General features: G+C 39.0%; 1 protein-coding gene across 1 annotated transcript; it reads right to left on the reverse strand.

The window, feature by feature from the left end:
* Positions 1–3788: 3788 nt before the first annotated feature.
* Positions 3789–19199, reverse strand: f8 (coagulation factor VIII, procoagulant component). Its single transcript, XM_057350260.1, has 25 exons — positions 19033–19199; positions 18025–18122; positions 17407–17529; positions 16675–16887; positions 16410–16583; positions 16033–16257; positions 15634–15889; positions 14407–14587; positions 14236–14323; positions 13899–14116; positions 13668–13818; positions 13367–13576; positions 11852–12986; positions 11368–11533; positions 11044–11289; positions 10446–10674; positions 9956–10138; positions 9312–9428; positions 9156–9227; positions 8087–8172; positions 7519–7680; positions 6668–6812; positions 6063–6211; positions 5321–5503; positions 3789–5205 (listed from the first exon to the last, which is right to left on the reverse strand). Exons 1-25 carry the CDS (start codon positions 19179–19181, stop codon positions 5050–5052), a joined length of 5115 nt encoding a protein of 1704 aa, XP_057206243.1. The 5' UTR covers positions 19182–19199; the 3' UTR covers positions 3789–5049.
* Between the last annotated feature and the right edge of the window lie 87 nt (positions 19200–19286).

A 19286-nucleotide genomic window follows, 5' to 3' on the forward strand; every position in this document is an offset into this window, starting at 1 on the left:
TCTTTTTCTTACCAGGTCACCAGTGAGACTTTCAAAGTCAAGAAAATGATGAAACTTGCCGCGCGCGCGCGCTCTGTACCCTAAAGCGGGGGTTCCCAAAAGGGTCGCAAGGCCGCGAGGGCGGGGTCGCAAGATGATTTCCATAAATCATTTTTTTTATTAGAAATAGCATATGAAATCAATAAGTGTAACAAAATATAAAAATGTTAGTTAAGTTAGAAATAAAACCATGCAAATAAAAAGCCATCAGCCTTAGGAATTTCCTTCCCCTCGATCATGACCCCTGAGGTGATTACGTCACATTAGAGACCGCATTAGGTCAGGTGCAGCAAGTCCATCTACAGCACCACGTTAAACAGTCCCATGTGCACACAGATTATTTTTCAGGCTTTACGTTTAGGATATTCTTATTTGTCGAAATGAAACGTTGATTAATATCGACCAAAGACAACGCAGGGAGGCCAGCGGAGGAGGGCCATCGTCCTCAGGTACGAAAAGAGGCGCATCCATCAGCACTCCAATCAGTTTGATGAAATTCAACCATCTGTAGGAATAGTTCATAGTTTATGTATAGCAACAAGTAAAGTAATAAGTAAATAACTGTGCTCTTTTGTGTTGTCATTATGCGCGTTTGGGTAGAATAGGTGCATTTGCGCGCAACCTTTGTATACTTTAACCACCTTTAAAGCTTTAACCAAGTGGGGGTCTCGAGTCACTGGCACTGTTATTTTGGGGTCGCGGACTGAAAAGTGTGGGAACCCCTGCCCTAAAGTGTTTTCTAACATTAATCTGAACTGTTGGAATTGTGTTTGCGTGCGCTACAGTGTTGCAATATAATTTAGGCATTGTGACAAAATAATCGTTGTGACCATGTTTTGTGATTGCATAAACAGAATCAGAATCAGGTCAGAGTCTCTGTCCACTCAGCTCTCTTCTGACCTGTTTGTTTGAACCATGCTTGACACAACATGACCCAGAAACTTGGTGCTTGCGTTCATAACTGAAAACCAAATAAAAATGATGTTAAAATGTAAGTTTTTAAATTCTAAATCAGCACCTGTAGAAGGCTATAATTGTTTATAAAGGCATCAGAGTTTTCTGTAATAGCACAAAAACATCTGCAGGGGGCGCTCAGCCTCTGATAAATCCAAACCCTGTCTGCGAAATCCAGACTAAAGTCTCAAAAATGATGAGATAAATCATATGAAGCAGTAAATCATACGGGACGGACATACTTTTTAATAATATGCATCCAATGATATTTCTTTTTAATATACTTCATTGTTCTATAAGTGCCTTTAGCCTTTGTTAAGCAACCTGCGCATTAATATACCTTCTACATGAATAATACAAAAGTATAAGACACAATTTTACGTTGTAAAATCAGATGGGATTTGAAGCAATCATTTAATGTTAATGTTCTTTCATCATTATTTGGTTATATTTGAATAATTACTTGATCAAAATGTTCCAGAATGACTCAATCACCCAACCTCCCCAGTTGGCATTTCAGAGTTCATGTTTCCTGTGCTGTTAGAGTGAAATGAAGTCTTGAATACCTTCTGAAGCATCATGATGATGATGATGATTTTAAACCTCTGAGTAGATTTACACATGTAGTGTTCATCTCTCTCTCTGTATGTCGGCCAGTGTAAGGGTTTTGAGTAAGAGTTTGTTTGAGTTACTAAAGCTTAAAGTCATAGTTGTAGTGACCTGCTTTACAAATCTTACAAATCTGTTTAACAAGTTTTAATCGATTATAGTTGATCATTCGAGAGCAAAAGCGTGTAAATGAGTTCAGTGGGCAGTATTTAAGTATTTTTACTCTCAAGTACATTTTGAAATATCTATACTTTATCAAAACGTATTCACTTTGAAAAGATTTTACGTCACTACATTATAAAGCTTATATCATGGATTTTACTTCACTACATTTCATAAATACATGTTAATATTCTTTGATACTTAAGTACATAAAAATCTGGTACTTTCATACTTTTACTCAAGTATTTTCGCTCAAATAATGTATTATTAGTGTACAGTAATTAGGAATTAAAGGTAAAAAAAAAAAAAAAAAAAAAAAAAAAAAATTAAAAAAAAAAAAAAAAAAAAAAAAAAAAAAAAAACATTAAAAAAAACAAAAAAAAAACACTGATAAAGTACAGATCCTTGAAAAATGTAAAGTACGGTTCACCTTCAAACAGAACGTTCATGAGGCTAATGAACTTTAAATCCTTTTGAATACAACTATTTCAACCTGAACCTGAAATGTGGCCGTGCACAGATGTGACATCATCATGATGATGTGTAACACAGACAAGAAGAGCAGGAAAGTTTCATTCGCTGTGGCCACAGCAGTTGGAAAAGGAATGAGAGAAAATATGGAAAAGACGTCTGTTTTTGATTTGCTTTACTCAGAGTGACGGCACCCCCGGATTCAATCTGTTTACTCACTCCGTCCTGACTACTGAAACAGCACATAAAATCCATAAAAACCTCACTTTTACGTACCTGTGTTGGAATGGTTTGGTGGAAAAGATAGTAATGTCAGTATTTAATTCATTCCGGTGTGGATGACTGAGAGAACGTGTGAGTCATGACCTCTACTCCAGCAGACGACGCATGATGGATGACACACGTGCCCCTGTGCCTTTAAAACAGACAGACTGACTCAGAGGAACAGAACAAACCCGTAACACACAGGTTATGTAAAAGCACACCTAATGTGGACATATAAAGGAATATACAGACATTGCTGAAGTGGTGATTATCAAGCAAACCTCGCGGGCATGATTCCAGGGCGTTACGGGTGGTTGACAGGGCATTGTGCTTTTGTCAGCCTGTTCTGGATGGTTATTTATTAATTCGTGTTATTAGATTACTTATTAGATTTGCCAAGAAAGCACTGATGTTTTCAAAGCCCTACAACCTGCTTTTCTTTGTTTTAACACAAGTAATAGCTGAACTTGAGATGATGTGATTATTTTGATATGGCACACAATCAGTGTTGGGTAAGTTACTCTGAAAAAGTAATAAATTACTAGTTACTAATTACATACTCAATAGTGTAATTAGATTACACAAATGACTCTCTCCAAAAAGTATTTAGTTACTTATTACTAATTACTTTCTATATCCTACATCAACCTTGATTAGTTCAGTGATTCAAGGATAGGCATGAAAGGGCTCTTTTAATTCATTCAAATAAATAATATTAAACTACATAAAGTACTCTTATTAACTGACCAAAGTATTACAAATGTGAGAATTTTACATTAAAGCACAGATTTTAAAGTTAGACTTTGAATTTTGATGTCAATTCCACTATTACACACACATATATTACACAAAGTATTTAGTTTAATTACATCAAAAGTAACTGTCATTAAATTACAGAAAAAATAAGAGTAATCCCTTACTTTACTTTTCCAAGGGAAAGTAATTAAATTACAGTAACTAATTACTTAGTAACTAGTTACACCCAACACTGCACACAATGGATAAGAAATGAGAAATTTTCCTACTATGCCAAATGTTTTACTCTGATTGTACTATTAGATATATCAGAACCGTGTCTGTTTTTTATATTTGTATATAAATCGTAAATCTCTGCCTTGTTTTTATTGACAGAACTTAAATACACAAAGAACTGCAGATCCATAGTTTTGTGTTCATACAATGGAAGTCAAGGGGGTCTGATGTTGTTGGGTAATGTTCTTAAAAATATCTTCTTTTATGAACCTGGACAACAAAGGGTCTTAAGGGTCCATTTTTCGAAATTGAGATTTATACATAATCTGAAAGCTGAATAAAGAAGCTTTTATTGATATATGTTTTGTTAGGATAGGACAATATTTGGCCGAGATACAATCTGGAACCTGAGGGTGCGAAAAATGAAACGATTTTGCAATTTTGCTGCATCCACTCACAAAAACAAAGTTTTGATATATTTCCTGTTGGAAATTTACAAATTATCTTCATGGAACATGATCTTTACTTCATATCCTGTGATTTTTGCCATTAAAGAAAAATCAATCATTTTGACCCATACAATTCAAACATAAAAGTGAAAATCTTATATTACTTTACATACTGTAATATATTTTAAAAATATTGTAAATGATAAACTTTCATGACATTTCTAAGGTGTACATCATTTGTTCACTATAATACTAATAATACTAATAGAGGCGGATGAGTGTTTAATGTTGCTGGTGATGTTTGTTAGTAACTGTTTGTCTTTGATGAGATAACAGGTGACACAATAGGTTCGACAATCTGCTCTCAGACTAAAGCCTTCAGTTCCTCTCCAAGTTAAACACATCCCTGCGAGCACTTCCTGTCAAACAGGAACTGATAGTACGCTCCAGTTTTATCTCCACCAGAACATGGAAACGTTATCTCATTCCTGCGACGTTCTCCGAGTCCGTCCAGGATTCTCTTCAGCACGCCGGCGTACAGAATAAACATTTACCCGTTTTCCGTAAGCCGTATTTCATTCGTGTGCATCCGCCCTTCATTTCACACATATTATAGTGACAGCGACACAAAAGACTGTATTCGTGTGTAGAAATATGTGTGTGTTTTCTCAAGGATGAAGAAGCAGAAGACTAAGAATGTTTAATGTCAGACTGACTGTCGACATACTACAACGAGAAAGAATAATGTATGTGTTACATTAAAAGACGTTTAACCTTAAAACTTTACTTTAAATATTTTATAAAACATAAACCTCACTCTTGTTTTACAGTGCAAAAGTACAGCATATGTCAAATTCAGTAGTTAATCCGGACCAGTATATACAAACAGATAGAAAGAGTCATAAAAATAATCTTCCAAGTGCCAACTAACTTGTATGGATACGTGATGGCACATGTACTGGTAAGTGTGTATTTCCTCAGCAGAATAATCGACTCAAATATAACTTACAGCGATTCATAAGAAACATGTACGCTCACCTAGACAGCAGTTATAAGATCTCGTTTATCATGTTTTGGCTGACGGAGTTCAGAACCGAGACTACACGAATAACACATCTGCCTTTCTTTCTCAAAGTGGTGGTTGAGTATTACAGCCCAGGAACTCCACGCGGAGGGCGATGTCATTGACCCAGCCTGTCGGATGAATCCGGATGAAGCGTGTGAAGAGCGGAGGATCAAACGTGTTCAGCATCTCCTCATCGTATTCACTGTTTCCTTCAAAAATCTGCAGCAGAGAAACACAATACAAAATGAGTATGATGTATTTGATATATTTTTAATGTGATATACTATATATATATTGAAGTTCTATTTATAGTAAGGTGTGTTAAAACCAGAACCTTCTCTTCATCTGTGAGCTGCTCCTTCACACTGTTCCAGCTGCGAGCATCACTGCTGATGGAGACGGTAAATTCAGTGACCATCATCTGTTTCAACATGGATCGAGCTCCCTGTGTTAGCACACCTGTCACTCTCCTCATTGAACCAAAGTCCACCTGCAACCACTCGTGAGGATTATTAGTCTAGAGAGAGAGAGAGAACAAGGTTTACTCAAGAGTCAAAGATTCAGATTTACAATGCCAAAGCACAGAAACATGTAATACACACACTTTCACACAAATACACGTTACAAATTAAAATGTATAATTCATTCATAAAAAGGTTAAATAAAAATACATCAAAGTAAATAAAACATCTTATTAATAATGCATATGAAATCAAATTACAGCTCTGAATGTTTTGCTGTAAATTTTCACATCCAGAGAAACTCTGAATACTCATTAAATCTTGTAAACTAACGGTACTGTTTAGCGTGTGGACAAAATGCTTAAATGCTCTCCTACTTGTAAGTCGCTTTGGATAAAAGTGTCTGCCAAATGAATAAATGTAAATGTAAATAAATGTAAATCACAGTTTTCAATTCAATATATGCAAGAACCTCCGCAACATGAAAACATGTTTTTAACCACGGACGAGCACATAGCATGGTAAGATTCGATTTTTTTTATTTTTTAAACTATACACTTTGAATTATAAGTGGCTTTAGATAAATGAACAAATCAATGGATGGATGGATGGTACCTTAGGTCTCCATGCATTTGCTTGGCCTTCCTGATGGAGTCGGGCGAGGTCAGGACTCCAGGAGCGTAACCATTTATTCAGGAACGATGAGGCTGTGATACTTGTGCCGGGAATCAAGTGACGCTGCATTCCCAACGGCATAAAACAACCTGAAACACATACAGAAACAACCGTGCATGCTCATTAGTATAAAAGTCTTTGATGTTTTCTTCATAGACTGCAGGGCCTTGCTATCCGAAGGGCTTTTTTTTTGGTTGTGAAGCAACAGAGACATTATCCAATCCCAGAGAAGAGTACAAACATCTGAAGCAGTCTTCTCAAACAAAATAGTCAGTGATATTCTGATGAATGAAAGAAGAAAGAGAAAAGGTAAAAGCAGACCAGAACTGAAAATGTCATTCCTCTGACACAAGATGACACGCTCAGGTGCTAACAAAAACATCCAGAGCATTCCCACAACCACATTTACATCCTGATTACTATCCCAAGTTCTGAAAGTGAATCCCTCTTCTTCATCATTAGATACGGCTGTGATGAGTGTGTGTGCGTGTGTGTGTGCGCGTGCGTGCGTGCGTGCGTGTGTGTGTGTGCGTGTTTTGACTCACTGTTGAGGTCACACCCCAGCAGCTCTATCCTCAGGGTGGGCTGTTTCTGATAGGTCAGCGGGTGAATCCTGATGTATCGACCCACGATGGGAGGAGAAAACAAATTCTCTTTTATTTTATAACCGTCCATGTTTCCATTGAAGGTCTGTTGTCAAATAAACAAGAAGAACGTTTCAAAGGTCTAATGCAGTCTGAAGGTATCATGAAACTGTCATTTCATCTTAAAGGGACAGTTCACCCAAAAATGATTTTTTTGTCGTCATTGACTCACCTTCAGGTTGTTCCAAACCTGCATACATTTCTTTGTTCTGCTCAACACAAAGGAAGATATTTGAAAGAATGTCAGTAACCAAACAAATCTCATCCCCCATTGACTCCCAAAGTCTTTGTTTTTCAACAAAGATGAGATCTGCTTGGTTACTGACATTCTTCCAAATATCTTCATTTGTGTTCAACCAAGCAAAGAAATTTGTACAGGTTTGGAACAACCTGCGGTTGAGTCAATGAGTCCATTTTTGGGTTTGGGTTCATTATTCTGTTCTGTTCTGTTCATCATAACCATCAGCACATTGACTTGGAACCACCCACACTTACAGAGAGCTCAGCCAATCAGCGGTCAGACATTGAAAGTCTTAATTTAAGGTCAGAAAGAGGGTGGAGAATGATGATGAGAACTATAACAAATTACAGTACATCATAAAATTCTAAGACCGAGTCTACAACGGACGCGACACGACAAAAGACATTGGAAACGCATTAGAACCTATTATACATTTTGTCCACACTAAAACTTTATAAATGTCGAGTATTGTGCCTTTAAGTTTATTCTTCAGTTTAGTGTTGATACTGACGTAAGATGACTTGGTGCTGTTTCCTATGTAGGTGAACCAGGTCTGCTGGTCTGTGCTGTAACTGATGGTGTACTGGATGGTGAAGCACTCGCTCAGACCCATCGACGTCTTTGCACCCTGCGTCTGAACACCATGAAGGAGCATCGGCCTTAACAGATCCACCTGACACACACAAAGACATAAAACATGAAGAGACATTTCAGTCATTTGACCGATCCAGAACTGTCGGTCAATCACAGAGCAATCAAACGACACCAACAAAGATGTTTATGTTGAATGCGCTCATTTTCCATGACTTTGCAACCATATTATTATGTTGACTCGTATTTATAGCATTTCAAAGTGGGCAGGTCTCACTTTGTCTTGCTGACAGCGAATGAATTATGTGTTGATGTTATATAAGATGTCAAAGGCGTCTTAAGAAATGTGCAACACATAAATCACAGTGGGTTTATATTGTGTTATTCTTAACCGTGATATATGGAGATAAGTCACCCAAGTCCATGACAAGGTCAACATTTATCCATGGCACGGCATGTTATCTTTACAAACAAGAGATTTATTTTACCTGGAGCCAAGAATCGTTTCTGGAGCCCATCCAGGCATTAACAGATCCACTTAACTCCAGTCGAGCTAAACTGGGCTTCCAGTCACCTTAAAGAGAAATCACATTTTCCTGTTTCTATGTGCAAAAGTCATGATGCTAGCGTGTTGTGGGTGGTTGCTAAGCGGTTGATGTTACCTTCAAGTGCACCAGGAAAACTCTGGACTTTATGAAGGATTCATCTATGCCACATCAACTATAGATAGCCCATTAACAATCATGGGAATTCTAGCGTTCTTTTCTCTTTTTCAATCAAATAAACATTGAAATTGGGTAGAAACAAAAACGTTTGGTTTTATATGCATGCACACTTAAAATAACTTCGTAACTTCATTACTGATGACAACAGACTTGTCCATATAGTACACTATAGTACAGTAAATTGATCAACTGTAGCAAATACCGCGTTCTATTTTAATATTTACTAAGGTGCAGTATCTAAAAATTTGACTGTAGTGCAGACTTATAGGGTGTTTCCCAGACAGGGCTTAAGCCTAGTCCCAGACTAACCTACATGTTGGAGGTGTCTTAATTGAACACAACCTGCACTGACACATCTTAAAATATATCAGAGCAATGGTTTCGAACTAAGATGTTTTTTTGTTGTTGTAAAGTATGTTTTAAAAATGACTTCAATATCCTGGTTTAACTAAGCTTAGTCCTGGCTTAAAGGGAGAGTTCACCCAAAAATGACAATTCTGTCATCATTGACTCCCCCTCAGGTTGTTCAGAACCTGTATACATTTCTTTGTTCTGCTAAAGACAAAGGAAGATATTTGGAAGAATGTCTGACAGTAACCAAACAGATCTCATCCCCCATTTACTGCCATGGTAGGGAAAATAAATACTATGGGAGTCAATGTGGGGATGAGATCATTCTTCCAAATATCTTCCTTTGTGTTTAGCACGTTTTGGAACAATCTGAGAGTGTGTAAATGATGACAGAATTTTCATTTTTGGGTGAACTGTCCATTTAAGCTAATCTTTGTCTTGTCTTCATTATAGTGTTTACATTGTATTTACTTGGCCTTACCGTAGTAATCCGAGGCTGTTATTTGGTCATTATTAATCCATCCGGACTGCATTCCTAATGGCTGAATACATCCTGAGGGAAAACAATCTGTTTAGTGAATCCGACACAGATGCAGACAGATTTGTGGATGTTGTAGATCAGTGATTTTGTGCTTACGTGGATTGTACACCAGTAATTTTGCTCTCATGCCGGCCATCTGATGCTCTCCTATCGTGCACTCTATTAACCAGGTGCCTGCCATGGACGGTCTCGTCCCCACCGTCCCAAACACACCTGAAGATCGGTATCGAGACTTATCAGAAAGTTATTTTTTTCTTTATTAAAGGAATGGTTTACTAAAAAAAATAAACATTCTGTTGTGAATTACTCACCCTCTGGTTGTTCCAGACCTATTTAAATGTCTTTGTTTGGTTCAACACAAAGAAAGATATTTGGAAGAATGTTAGCAACTGACATATCTGGGACATCATTGACAACCACAGTAGAAAAAATGGTAGTCAAAGGTGCCTTAGAACTGTTTGCTTTCCTAAATGATTGAGAATAAAGATAGAATATTTTTTCCTGCTATGGTAGTCAATGATGTCCTAGAAATGTCAGTTGCTAACATTTTTCCAAATATCTCCGTGTTCAACAGAACAAAATAATTTACACTTTTAAAATGTTTTTATAAAAAATAAAAGATATAAATGTTGACAGAATTGAACTATCCCTTTAAGGCAATATACTGGACGTGGATAACGCAGTAATGCTGTAAATCATGTGTGAATACGTTCTGTCTGATTGAAGCGTGTGTAGTTTACCCGGATAGAGGTTGAAAATTCCCATGCGGTGTTCCTGGTCTTTCCCGACACTGAACGGCAGGCCGTGGAAATGCACGGCGTGAAACTCTCCTCCACTCCCGACGTTGAGGAGATGCCAGCGAGCCGTCTGATACTGTTCAGTGATCAACCCGGGAAGAGTCTCAGACACATAACCATTAATAGCTGTGTGAGACAAGTAAACACTCTTTAGAATCATCTGGATTTGAGTAAATGTGATGAGAAATGTTTGAGTTGATATTGAGATCTTCACTAATATTGACTTTTGACTGCAGACGAGACAAATCTGAGCTCAGTTTGACACATCGTTGACGTCTCTTTTCAAACTCTAATTTGACTCTTTTTCTCAGGAGAAATATCTGAGATGCAAAACAGATGTTTCCATTTGCTCTTCCGTTAGGAGAAATAATTGAAATCTCAATTCCAACATGATGTGAAAATGACATCATACACAAAAAACAAATGAATGTACCGGCAAACTTGTTGCTGATCTGGAACCACGGGTCGTTTTCTCTGGCCTGGCAGGGTGGGGCGCAGAACTTCCTGATGTTGTAGTCCAGGTACCAACTCTTTCTTTCATCAAAGGTGGTGAAGAGCAGAAAGAAATCGGTCACCCCCGGCTGAAGCAAGACACGTGGACGCAGGGTCCCAGGACGACATATCAGCATCGGACCGATCAGACCAGAGTTAATGTCCTTTTCCTGATGAACACGATAGAAATACAGTAAAAGCATCAATCTGGTGCCGTTTTAATTGAGACGTTATATTACAATGTTTTTCTGCTTTGTTGCTTTGAAACACATTTCATTCACATTTAATTTTGTGTACACTGTAAAAACATGTGTTGGCTCAACTTAATAAAATAAGTTACCTGGTTGCCTTAACATTTTGAGTTAATTCAACCTAATTAACTCAATTAGTCAAAGGTCATATTTTTAAGTTAAAATAACTCCAAATTTGATTTTTAAGTTGAATCAACAAAAAAACAAGAAATAATTTAAAAACGGTCCATTTCACAAACATCGCTCCCATGTTCTTATAAAAACTCTACTCTTGACCGTAATATTCACCATGTTGACATCCGAGTAATAAGCTCCAGCCTTGCAGTCAAACTCTGCCGCTGAAGGCCCTTGTCTTTTTGAGATCCTCCAGCTGTAAACTCGCTCTTCGCCCGGTGGGACGGCATCACCCGGTCCCTCCTCCTTAACCTTGAAACCCTCCGGGTTCATCCCCGGCCCAAAACTCCCCTGCGTCTTATCGTACACGCCATGAAGATGAAAGGAGTACGGTCTGGATGCCAGATTCTTAAAAACCACCTTGTGGGATGAACCAACAAGAGACAGGGTGTTAGCTTTTGAAATATGAATAGAAAAACAGTAAACGAAGAGACTCACCGTGAGAACATCATTGATCTCAGCCTTCAGCACCGGACCCAGAATGCCGAGGTGCTCGTCTAGTTCTCCACGCTGGATGGGATTCTTGAAATCTCGGTCCTGGTAGGCTCTGAAAATCACTTTTTTGTAGGCTGGGAAATATTTCTTCAGTCCTCTCCTCATCTCCCTAAAGAAAAATGAAATATTCAGTGAAGGTACAGAATCTCGTCTGTGTCTCAGATATTTCTCTTGAGAAAAAGAGAATGTCACAAATGTGTCTGTCATCAGAGTTTGAGAAGAGACGTCAATGTGTCAAACTGAGCTCAGATTTGTCTCGTCTGCAATCAAAACTCAATAATATTGAAGATCTCAATGTGAACTCAAACATTTCTCATCACATTTACTCAAATCCAGATGATTTGACCTCTACATTCACTTTACACTAAATTTGTTTGGGTTTATTTCTCAGACGTTGTGTTTGTGACTGTCGCGTAGGTATCGTCACCTCTGTTTAATGAGCTGAGCTGGTCGATTAATCCCATAATCCCACATGGTTTCCTCTGCGGCGATGTAATAACTTCTGAATCTGGACTCTGTGGACCTGATGTTGAAATGATCGTTGTCATTGTGGCCCGCGCTGTGAACGCTTCCGTCGTCACTATAATCATCATAGTCGTCCGTCGTTGATTTTCTGCCGTACGTCTGATTCTCTGAGGAGCTTGATGGGAGTTCCTCAACGTCAGTGTTTGCTCGAAACGTCTTTGGGTTTTTGTAATTATAGCTCAGAGGATCCAAACTCTCCTCCATCTTGTCCCGCTTCAGACCAGAACTTCCAGAGTCTTCCAGCACTTCGTTGTTGCTACGAACTTTCTCCACTTTTACACCCGCTTCATTTAGTTTGTCTTTGTTGATGGTCCACATCTCCCGTCGAATTCTTACTTTTAAATCGGTTTGATTCTCTGACACGACCCCTGAACCTTCTTTAAGATCCTTTAAGTGTTGAATGCGGTTTTTATCGCTTGGAAATAATTTTCCAAGCGCATTGTCTGTTTTATTGGGTTGACCTGATTGGGATCTGTTTTCTGACTCTACGTTTGTAATGTTCAGATTTTGCTGTTTGTCAATTATTTCCGTGTCGTCTGTGATATTAAAAGTCAGATCAGGAATCTCATTTGGTAGCTCCGGCCTCCCCCTGTACGACTCAGAGATGAGCTGGGACCTCTTCTGATGTTCCACAGAATTTCCACTCGTCTCCGCGTCCAGTTGATCCAGAATATCCTGCGGGATACCGCCCGGTGATAGCTCGTCCGTATCTTTGTTCCTCTTGGCCGACAGATATCTAATCTCACACACGGGGCTTCTGTTTTGTCTCTCATTGTCTGAAGAACGGCTGATGTTTCCCCACCCGTCTGCCGAATCCGTCACAGTTCTGTTCCTGCACACGCGGATGGCGATTGTGCGCTCTTTATCCATTGTGCCCCGTGGAACCGGGAAGTTCTGTTCAATGAAATCCATGAGATCTTCATCGTAGTCTTCGTTGTCGACCACGGGGAGAACTCTTTCGCAGTTCAACACATTGTAGCGGACGCTCATGCCTCGATTTTTCAGAGACGGGTCAAACGCGCTGACCTCCCATTCACCTGGAAATACAGAGAGCAGATTTAAGAATCAAGAAGGATGTGAAATGACGTCTAAGGAGAACAAAGAATCAGAGAAGGTCCCATCTCACATGTGATTTTTACATTTTCTGAAGACCACCATGACATTAGATTCTCTGACGAAAAACAACCTTGTTTTTACTATAGTAAAATTATAGTATTATATGTTTTTTATTGATGGGTATTGATAATCATCAAATATCCATTTGTGTAGCAAAACCATAATCTTTCTTCATTTGAGGAAAACCCTAACATTTTCCTAAGGTTCACCATGGCATTGCTATCCTGTTAAAAGACGTTCTGAATGGATTTAGCGCATAGCTATGTGGTTGCTAAGGTGTTTTGGATGTTGTTTTTCTGACCCAGCATCTCCACTTCAGTGGTCACCGTGTCTCCGGTCATCGGGAAGAGCGTGAGAACCGTTCCGTATGTTTTATCCTTCTCAAACGTGTTTCCGGTGAAGTAGACGGACAGAAAGTTGTTCTGCATCCCGACGCTGGCGACGTGCCAGAGTATGACATCACCGACACACATCCTGAACTGCAGATGGTTGAACATGAAACCATTGACCGCTGACGCACGAGAACGAGACAGAGAGATCAAATAAAGAATGAATTTTAGATAATGGAACAACGCAAGCGCATGTTTCCAAGCGGCACTCACTGTGCATGACGTTGGAATCATAGAAATGCGGATCGTTGCGGTTGATCTTCGCTGGATCTTCACTGCTGCTCTTAATGTTCTCCTCAAAGAACCAGCTTTGGTTTTCATCGAACACCGTAAACAGCAGTTTCTTCTCTTTGTCTGATGTCACCTGGGGATGCATTACAGCTTAGATATCATCTGTCTATTGTTCTCAGGTATTTATTGTCCATCTTTTCATCCACGTCTCACCACTCGGCCTTTTTTGTCCAGAGATTGATGTTTGCAGATGATGAGAGGTCCTACGAGCCCGGACGCCACATCACGAACCGGGTCCAGCGTGCTCTGGTACACGCGGGTGAGGCAGCGCGGGTCGGCTTCTGTGGGCCCGTCTTCCGCTGTCAGCTTCCAGAGGTACATCATTATCACACCCGGGGGTACGGCCAGCGAGCGCAGATCCACCTGCTTGTCTTCCATCCAGAAATAAAACATTATGAGACAATGCAGCATGATGACCGGGACACATGACAGTCTTCATAATCCAGCATGCGAGTTTTTTATTACACGAAATAAAAGAAAAGCCTCGTACCTTTTTCTGGTTTCTTTAGAGGCTGAATGCTGGTCAGGCCATTTGGATAAATGTTGAACGGTAGGCTGGCCATATTTTTAAAAACAATCTGTCGGAGATACACACGGGAGTGAATTTCAGGAGTAGATGAATAATGTTAACGGTTTCGTGTTTTGATAGGACAGTTTATACCTGAAACGTATCTCCAACTTCTCCTCTGAGCTCAGGACCCATCAGCATTCGGCCGGTGCTCTTCTTCACGGTAAACGTCTTGTCTGTGTACTCCACATACGACACCTTCTTATACACCCCACCCAAACGCTGAGGACCCTTTCTGAACCACTCAGATGAGGACGAGGACGATGATGACAGCCTGTCACACCGGGGGGAAACATCACAGATGAGGACAGAATTTGTCTCTGTTGCATTTCAAGTCTCAACTTGGTACTCCTAAAATTGTTTAGGAGAAATAAACGTGTATGAAGAGTATGGAGGTGTAAAATAAATGTATTGTAGAGGTAAAATAATCTTGATTGGGTAAATTTGGTGAGAAATGTTTGAGATCCTATTGAGACATTTGTGAGATTTCTGACTCTTTCTCAGGAGAAATATCTGAGACAATTAAAACCTTTCCGTTTGCTCTCCATTTAATCTGATGTCAAGGAGAAAAACATAAGAATAAAGAGATTAAAAGAGATGTTGTTTTATTCAACTCAATCATTTCCTATCAAATGATCTAAATTAGTGTCTATTTTCTCCTTTCTCAGCATCATCTGAGACAAACTTGTACCCACCCTGTAAAAAAAATTCTGTATAATTTTACAGAATTATTTTGTCACTTTTTACAGATTTTCCACGTAAAATATAAAAAACGTTGTTGTATTTGTGAAATAAGGTCAAAAAACGTAAAATGACAGAAAAATACGGGGGAAGGGAATACATTTATTAAGTTTTAGCAATTTTGGTATATGTCATTTTACAATTTGTCATTTTTTATTATTATAATTTGAATGCTTTAAACTTATTTCCGTTTATTTTTGAGGTGACATTTCAATTTTTCCTTTAGATAAGTTTTTCCCAATCATTTTTAGGTCAATATTTGATTTGATTTCAAGAAAGGTTTTTGAAGTTTTAATTTTAGTAAACTAAACATGGCTTAGCTGCCAGAAAGTTTCCGTTTTTTTACGAGATTTATTTTTTTACAGTTTATTTTTTGAAATACAGAAAAAGACAACAAATGTACAAGAAAAACAGGGAAAACAATTTAACATATATCCAGTACAGGGGAAAATATCTGTTTCTCCAGCTTCCAGAAAATGTCGGGGTTTTTTAACGGAATTTTTCAGAAGACGACAATGTATGAGACTGCCATAACGCTGTGATCCGCGGGAGGAACGTGAAGACATGAATGAGCCTCACCGGTCATCGCTGTGAGATGTGTAATCCCAGTGGATTTCCTCAGCACTGATGTAATGCACCCAGATCTTTGGCCTTCCTTTGGCGCTGGAGCGGAGAACAGACATGGGTCCTCCTGGCTTGAATACGATGGTGGAGAACATGTTATCTTCATCATCCTCCTCCCCCTCCTCAGGATGTTTGACATTTCGTTTGTCTGGGCTCGGGACCTCCACCGGTTCAGGACAGTTATCAACAGTGAAGAACGCATTCATGCCGGCTGGAGACCAACAGTGATGAGATTCAGAGTGGCACAGTGTGTTGGGGAATTGAAACGGAATAATATCTACTCATCTCTGACATAATCGTTAAAGTGAAATTTCACAAAAGACCTTCAAAATGAAAGTGCATATTTTGCCTCACCTGTCCGATGAGAATGGATCTTACAGGAGATCAGAAAGCGTCCCGCAGCCGTCGGCTTCATCAGGGTCGTGGTAAAGGTCATGGGGGTCATTTCCACCGTCACCCGCTTGTGATCCAACACCTTCAGAGTGTGACCTTCAAACTGGATGATGTGGATGTCTGGGGTGGAGCCAAGACCGATGAGATGCCAGGACACCGGAGGGCTGTTCTGACACACGGTTAGACCTAACGAACAACAACACTGTTGAGTGTGTCTCAAAACAACAGATATATCATTTTGAAATAAAACATGAGCCGGACATGCTGTTTATGAGATTGAACAAAACGTCTTGACAGGCGTCAGATGATGAAGAGCTGAGATTTGAGGCGGGTCGCACCTGGCAGGGTTGAGTTGACGTATCCGTTGACGGTGTGAAACTGACCCAGACTGGGTGTTTTTCTCAGTTTGTCCATTCGGCCCACCTCCCGATACCAGCTCCTACTTTCATCAAAGACAGCAAACAGAAGAACAAACTCCGGAACGTTCCGCCGTCTCTCCTCAGTCAGGACACCTGAGAGGGCACATCACAACCGGCCAACTTGAAATGCACACCAAACTCTCGATGTCTACTTTCGTCAAGACTGGAGGGAAGTGATTGTCACCTGTTTTGCAGATGAGCAGAGCTCCGACGAGGCCGCTGTTGAAGTCTCGGACCATGTCCACCTGTGATGAGTACATGTAGGTGAGACAGTCGGGGTCTGACGCCGTCGGTCCACTGCTGGGCGCAACGTCCCACACATACTTATAATAACCACCAGGAGGCACTGCATCGTCAGCTCTCTCTGGAAGAGAAGTCGAGTCCTCGTAGCCTGCGCCTGGTGTTGAAATGCAGAAGGATGTTGAGGTTTACATGTGCACATTGTGGGGTTTTGAATCTACACTGTGTTGTAAATATTGCGCCTCAGGATATTGCTGTATACATCAGTGTATCACTTTCATTATCCATTTGCAGATTTCCATAGAACACGTACTGGATGTGTTTCCAGCATGATGAAACAGTTCCCACGAAAATCAAACTGAGTTCAGTCGACACTAATGTCTTGAGTTTTGATTGTGTTTATACGTTACATTTCTTCACTTATCAAATGCGTTTATCTAAAGCGACTTACAAACGAGAGAGCATTCAACATTTTGTCTAATGCTGTAAATCTAGTCTCTAAATTGTGTTTTATCATAGTAAAAGTGTAAGAACCATGTTTTTTAGGTGGATTGATTACCATTTGTATTTACATATAATATAATAAAACTGTTTATCAATCATAGTAAGCTTAGTTTGGTTAGTTTTTGTAAGTGGAATTAACAAATGTGAGAAGCGCAAATCCAGTGAAATGTACCTTCCGATTGTTTCCAGTATGGGATGCCAATCGGGGAAATGCTGAAGGACTGGGAAGCAAAGTTTTTGAAGTGGATCACGACTCTGTCATTCACGACTGTTCTGATGGTCGGACCCTGAATACCTACAAACAGAAAAAACAGCAATGTTTCGCATGAATGTGAAGTATAACGAAAAATACAAATTTATAAAAACAAAAGCAGATCATTTCAGAAACGAAAACAGTTTCATATTTAATAATAATATCAGTTTAACGATATAGACACAACGACATCCACACTGTTATTAACCTGAATTTAATCACCATTTAAACTCAATGTTTGATGACATTAAATGAACACAGACTCTCTTGGATAAAAGCATCTGCTAAATGACTAAATGTAAATGTCTATAGTAAAGCTGTGACCATTGAGTGCATCAAATGTCCAACAATGTATAGGCCTAATTCACTATTTATATTATAAAACACACAGTGTTAACTAAAGCTAAAGGCACTTTCAATCATTTCAAAAGTTAAAATTCAATAATAACTTTGAAGCAGTCGGTATTGTATAAGGCGCTATATAAACAAAGGTGACTTCACCATATAAAAATAATTTTGGGGGAAAATGATACTCACCAGCCCACAGAGGCTTTGACTTTACCGTGGTAAAGGTGGAATCAGTGTATTCTGTGTATACAGCCTTGATGTATTTCTGAACACCAGATGCAAATTTTCTGTAAAGAATAAATGAACTGTAACTTCTTTCATTTAATTTCTTTAACGTTCTTTAATTTCACCAGACTGTCTTTTTTAAGACTTCGTATCATTACATTTGCTGTGTCATATAAGATATGCATTAGCCCTAAAAATGTATTTATAAATAGCTATAAATCAGAGTCAATCAAATAAAGTGTGTCTGAATGTGACTGTGTTAAAAATAACACTTTGTTTAATATTGTTCTCCGTGTCACCTTAAAATCATCTTTACACCTTAAATATAAATCAATTTTGATTATGAGACTTTGTTTCGCACTGGTCATACCAAATGTGTATATTCAGCAGATCTTCAGCGGTTAGTAAAAGGTATAAAGTGCTATCACAGTCTGTTCTGAAAACATTCAATCAAAGCATGTTTGTACTCACTGTATCAGAGATAAATAGAGAACGTGATTAAAATGTGGCATCTGTGAACTAAAACAATACGCTCTGAAGAACTGACATTATAATTAAGATTTGGACAGTCGTCAAAGTCTTCGGCCCTTTGAAGTCAGCTGGATTGAGTCCATGTTAACTAATAAAAAGATAAAAGTCTCTCTAATCTGTTTCTTGTCCTTCGGTGCATATACACTGTTGATGTTATGTGTGATGGTCAAACCCAAATGATTCTGGGAACATATTTTCATCTGTCTGAACCCACAGCATCGACACACCTGCGCCACTATTGTGATGTGAGAGCAGTGTGTAACAAAACTCAATCTAAACCAGTGTCAACGTGATAAAACATCAATTACATACTTATCTATTAAAACCTCATGTAGCCATACAAGTCTTTAGTGCTGACATTATTCACGATATGATTTTTTATAATGCATATAAATAAAACCGATGAATGAAGTAAAAATGAACAGTGTTATCTTATTGTACCTCTGGTTTGCTCCTGGATCTGTGGTTTCAGTAAACGCATATTCCCATTTAGTCTCCACAGCAGCGATGAAGAACTCCAGAGTCTTCGTCAGGACACAAGAAGAGTTCAGACACACTGTGAGGATGAAGAGGAACGACACAACCTTCATCACTGGACTCAAGTGACTTACAACGTACTACAAAAAATGATGCTGCTGGGATGCTGCATGATACATATAAATGCACAAGGGGAAGTGTTTGGGGAGGAGAGAGAG

This window comes from Triplophysa rosa, linkage group LG13 (genome assembly GCF_024868665.1).
Source record: "Triplophysa rosa linkage group LG13, Trosa_1v2, whole genome shotgun sequence".
NCBI classification, from domain to species: domain Eukaryota; kingdom Metazoa; phylum Chordata; class Actinopteri; order Cypriniformes; family Nemacheilidae; genus Triplophysa; species Triplophysa rosa.

What these genes read in the sequence shown, in the direction of transcription:
- f8 (XM_057350260.1), bottom strand. Translation starts at nt 19,181, where the DNA reads ATGAAGGTTGTGTCGTTCCTCTTCATCCTCACAGTGTGTCTGAACTCT. An exon ending in GATCCATTCTCATCGGACAG is followed by an intron (nt 15,890 to 16,032) that starts GTGAGGCAAAAT and finishes GTTGGTCTCCAG; the next exon opens with CCGGCATGAATGCGTTCTTC. An exon ending in ATTACTGGTGTACAATCCAC is followed by an intron (nt 9,228 to 9,311) that starts GTAAGCACAAAA and finishes GTTTTCCCTCAG; the next exon opens with GATGTATTCAGCCATTAGGA.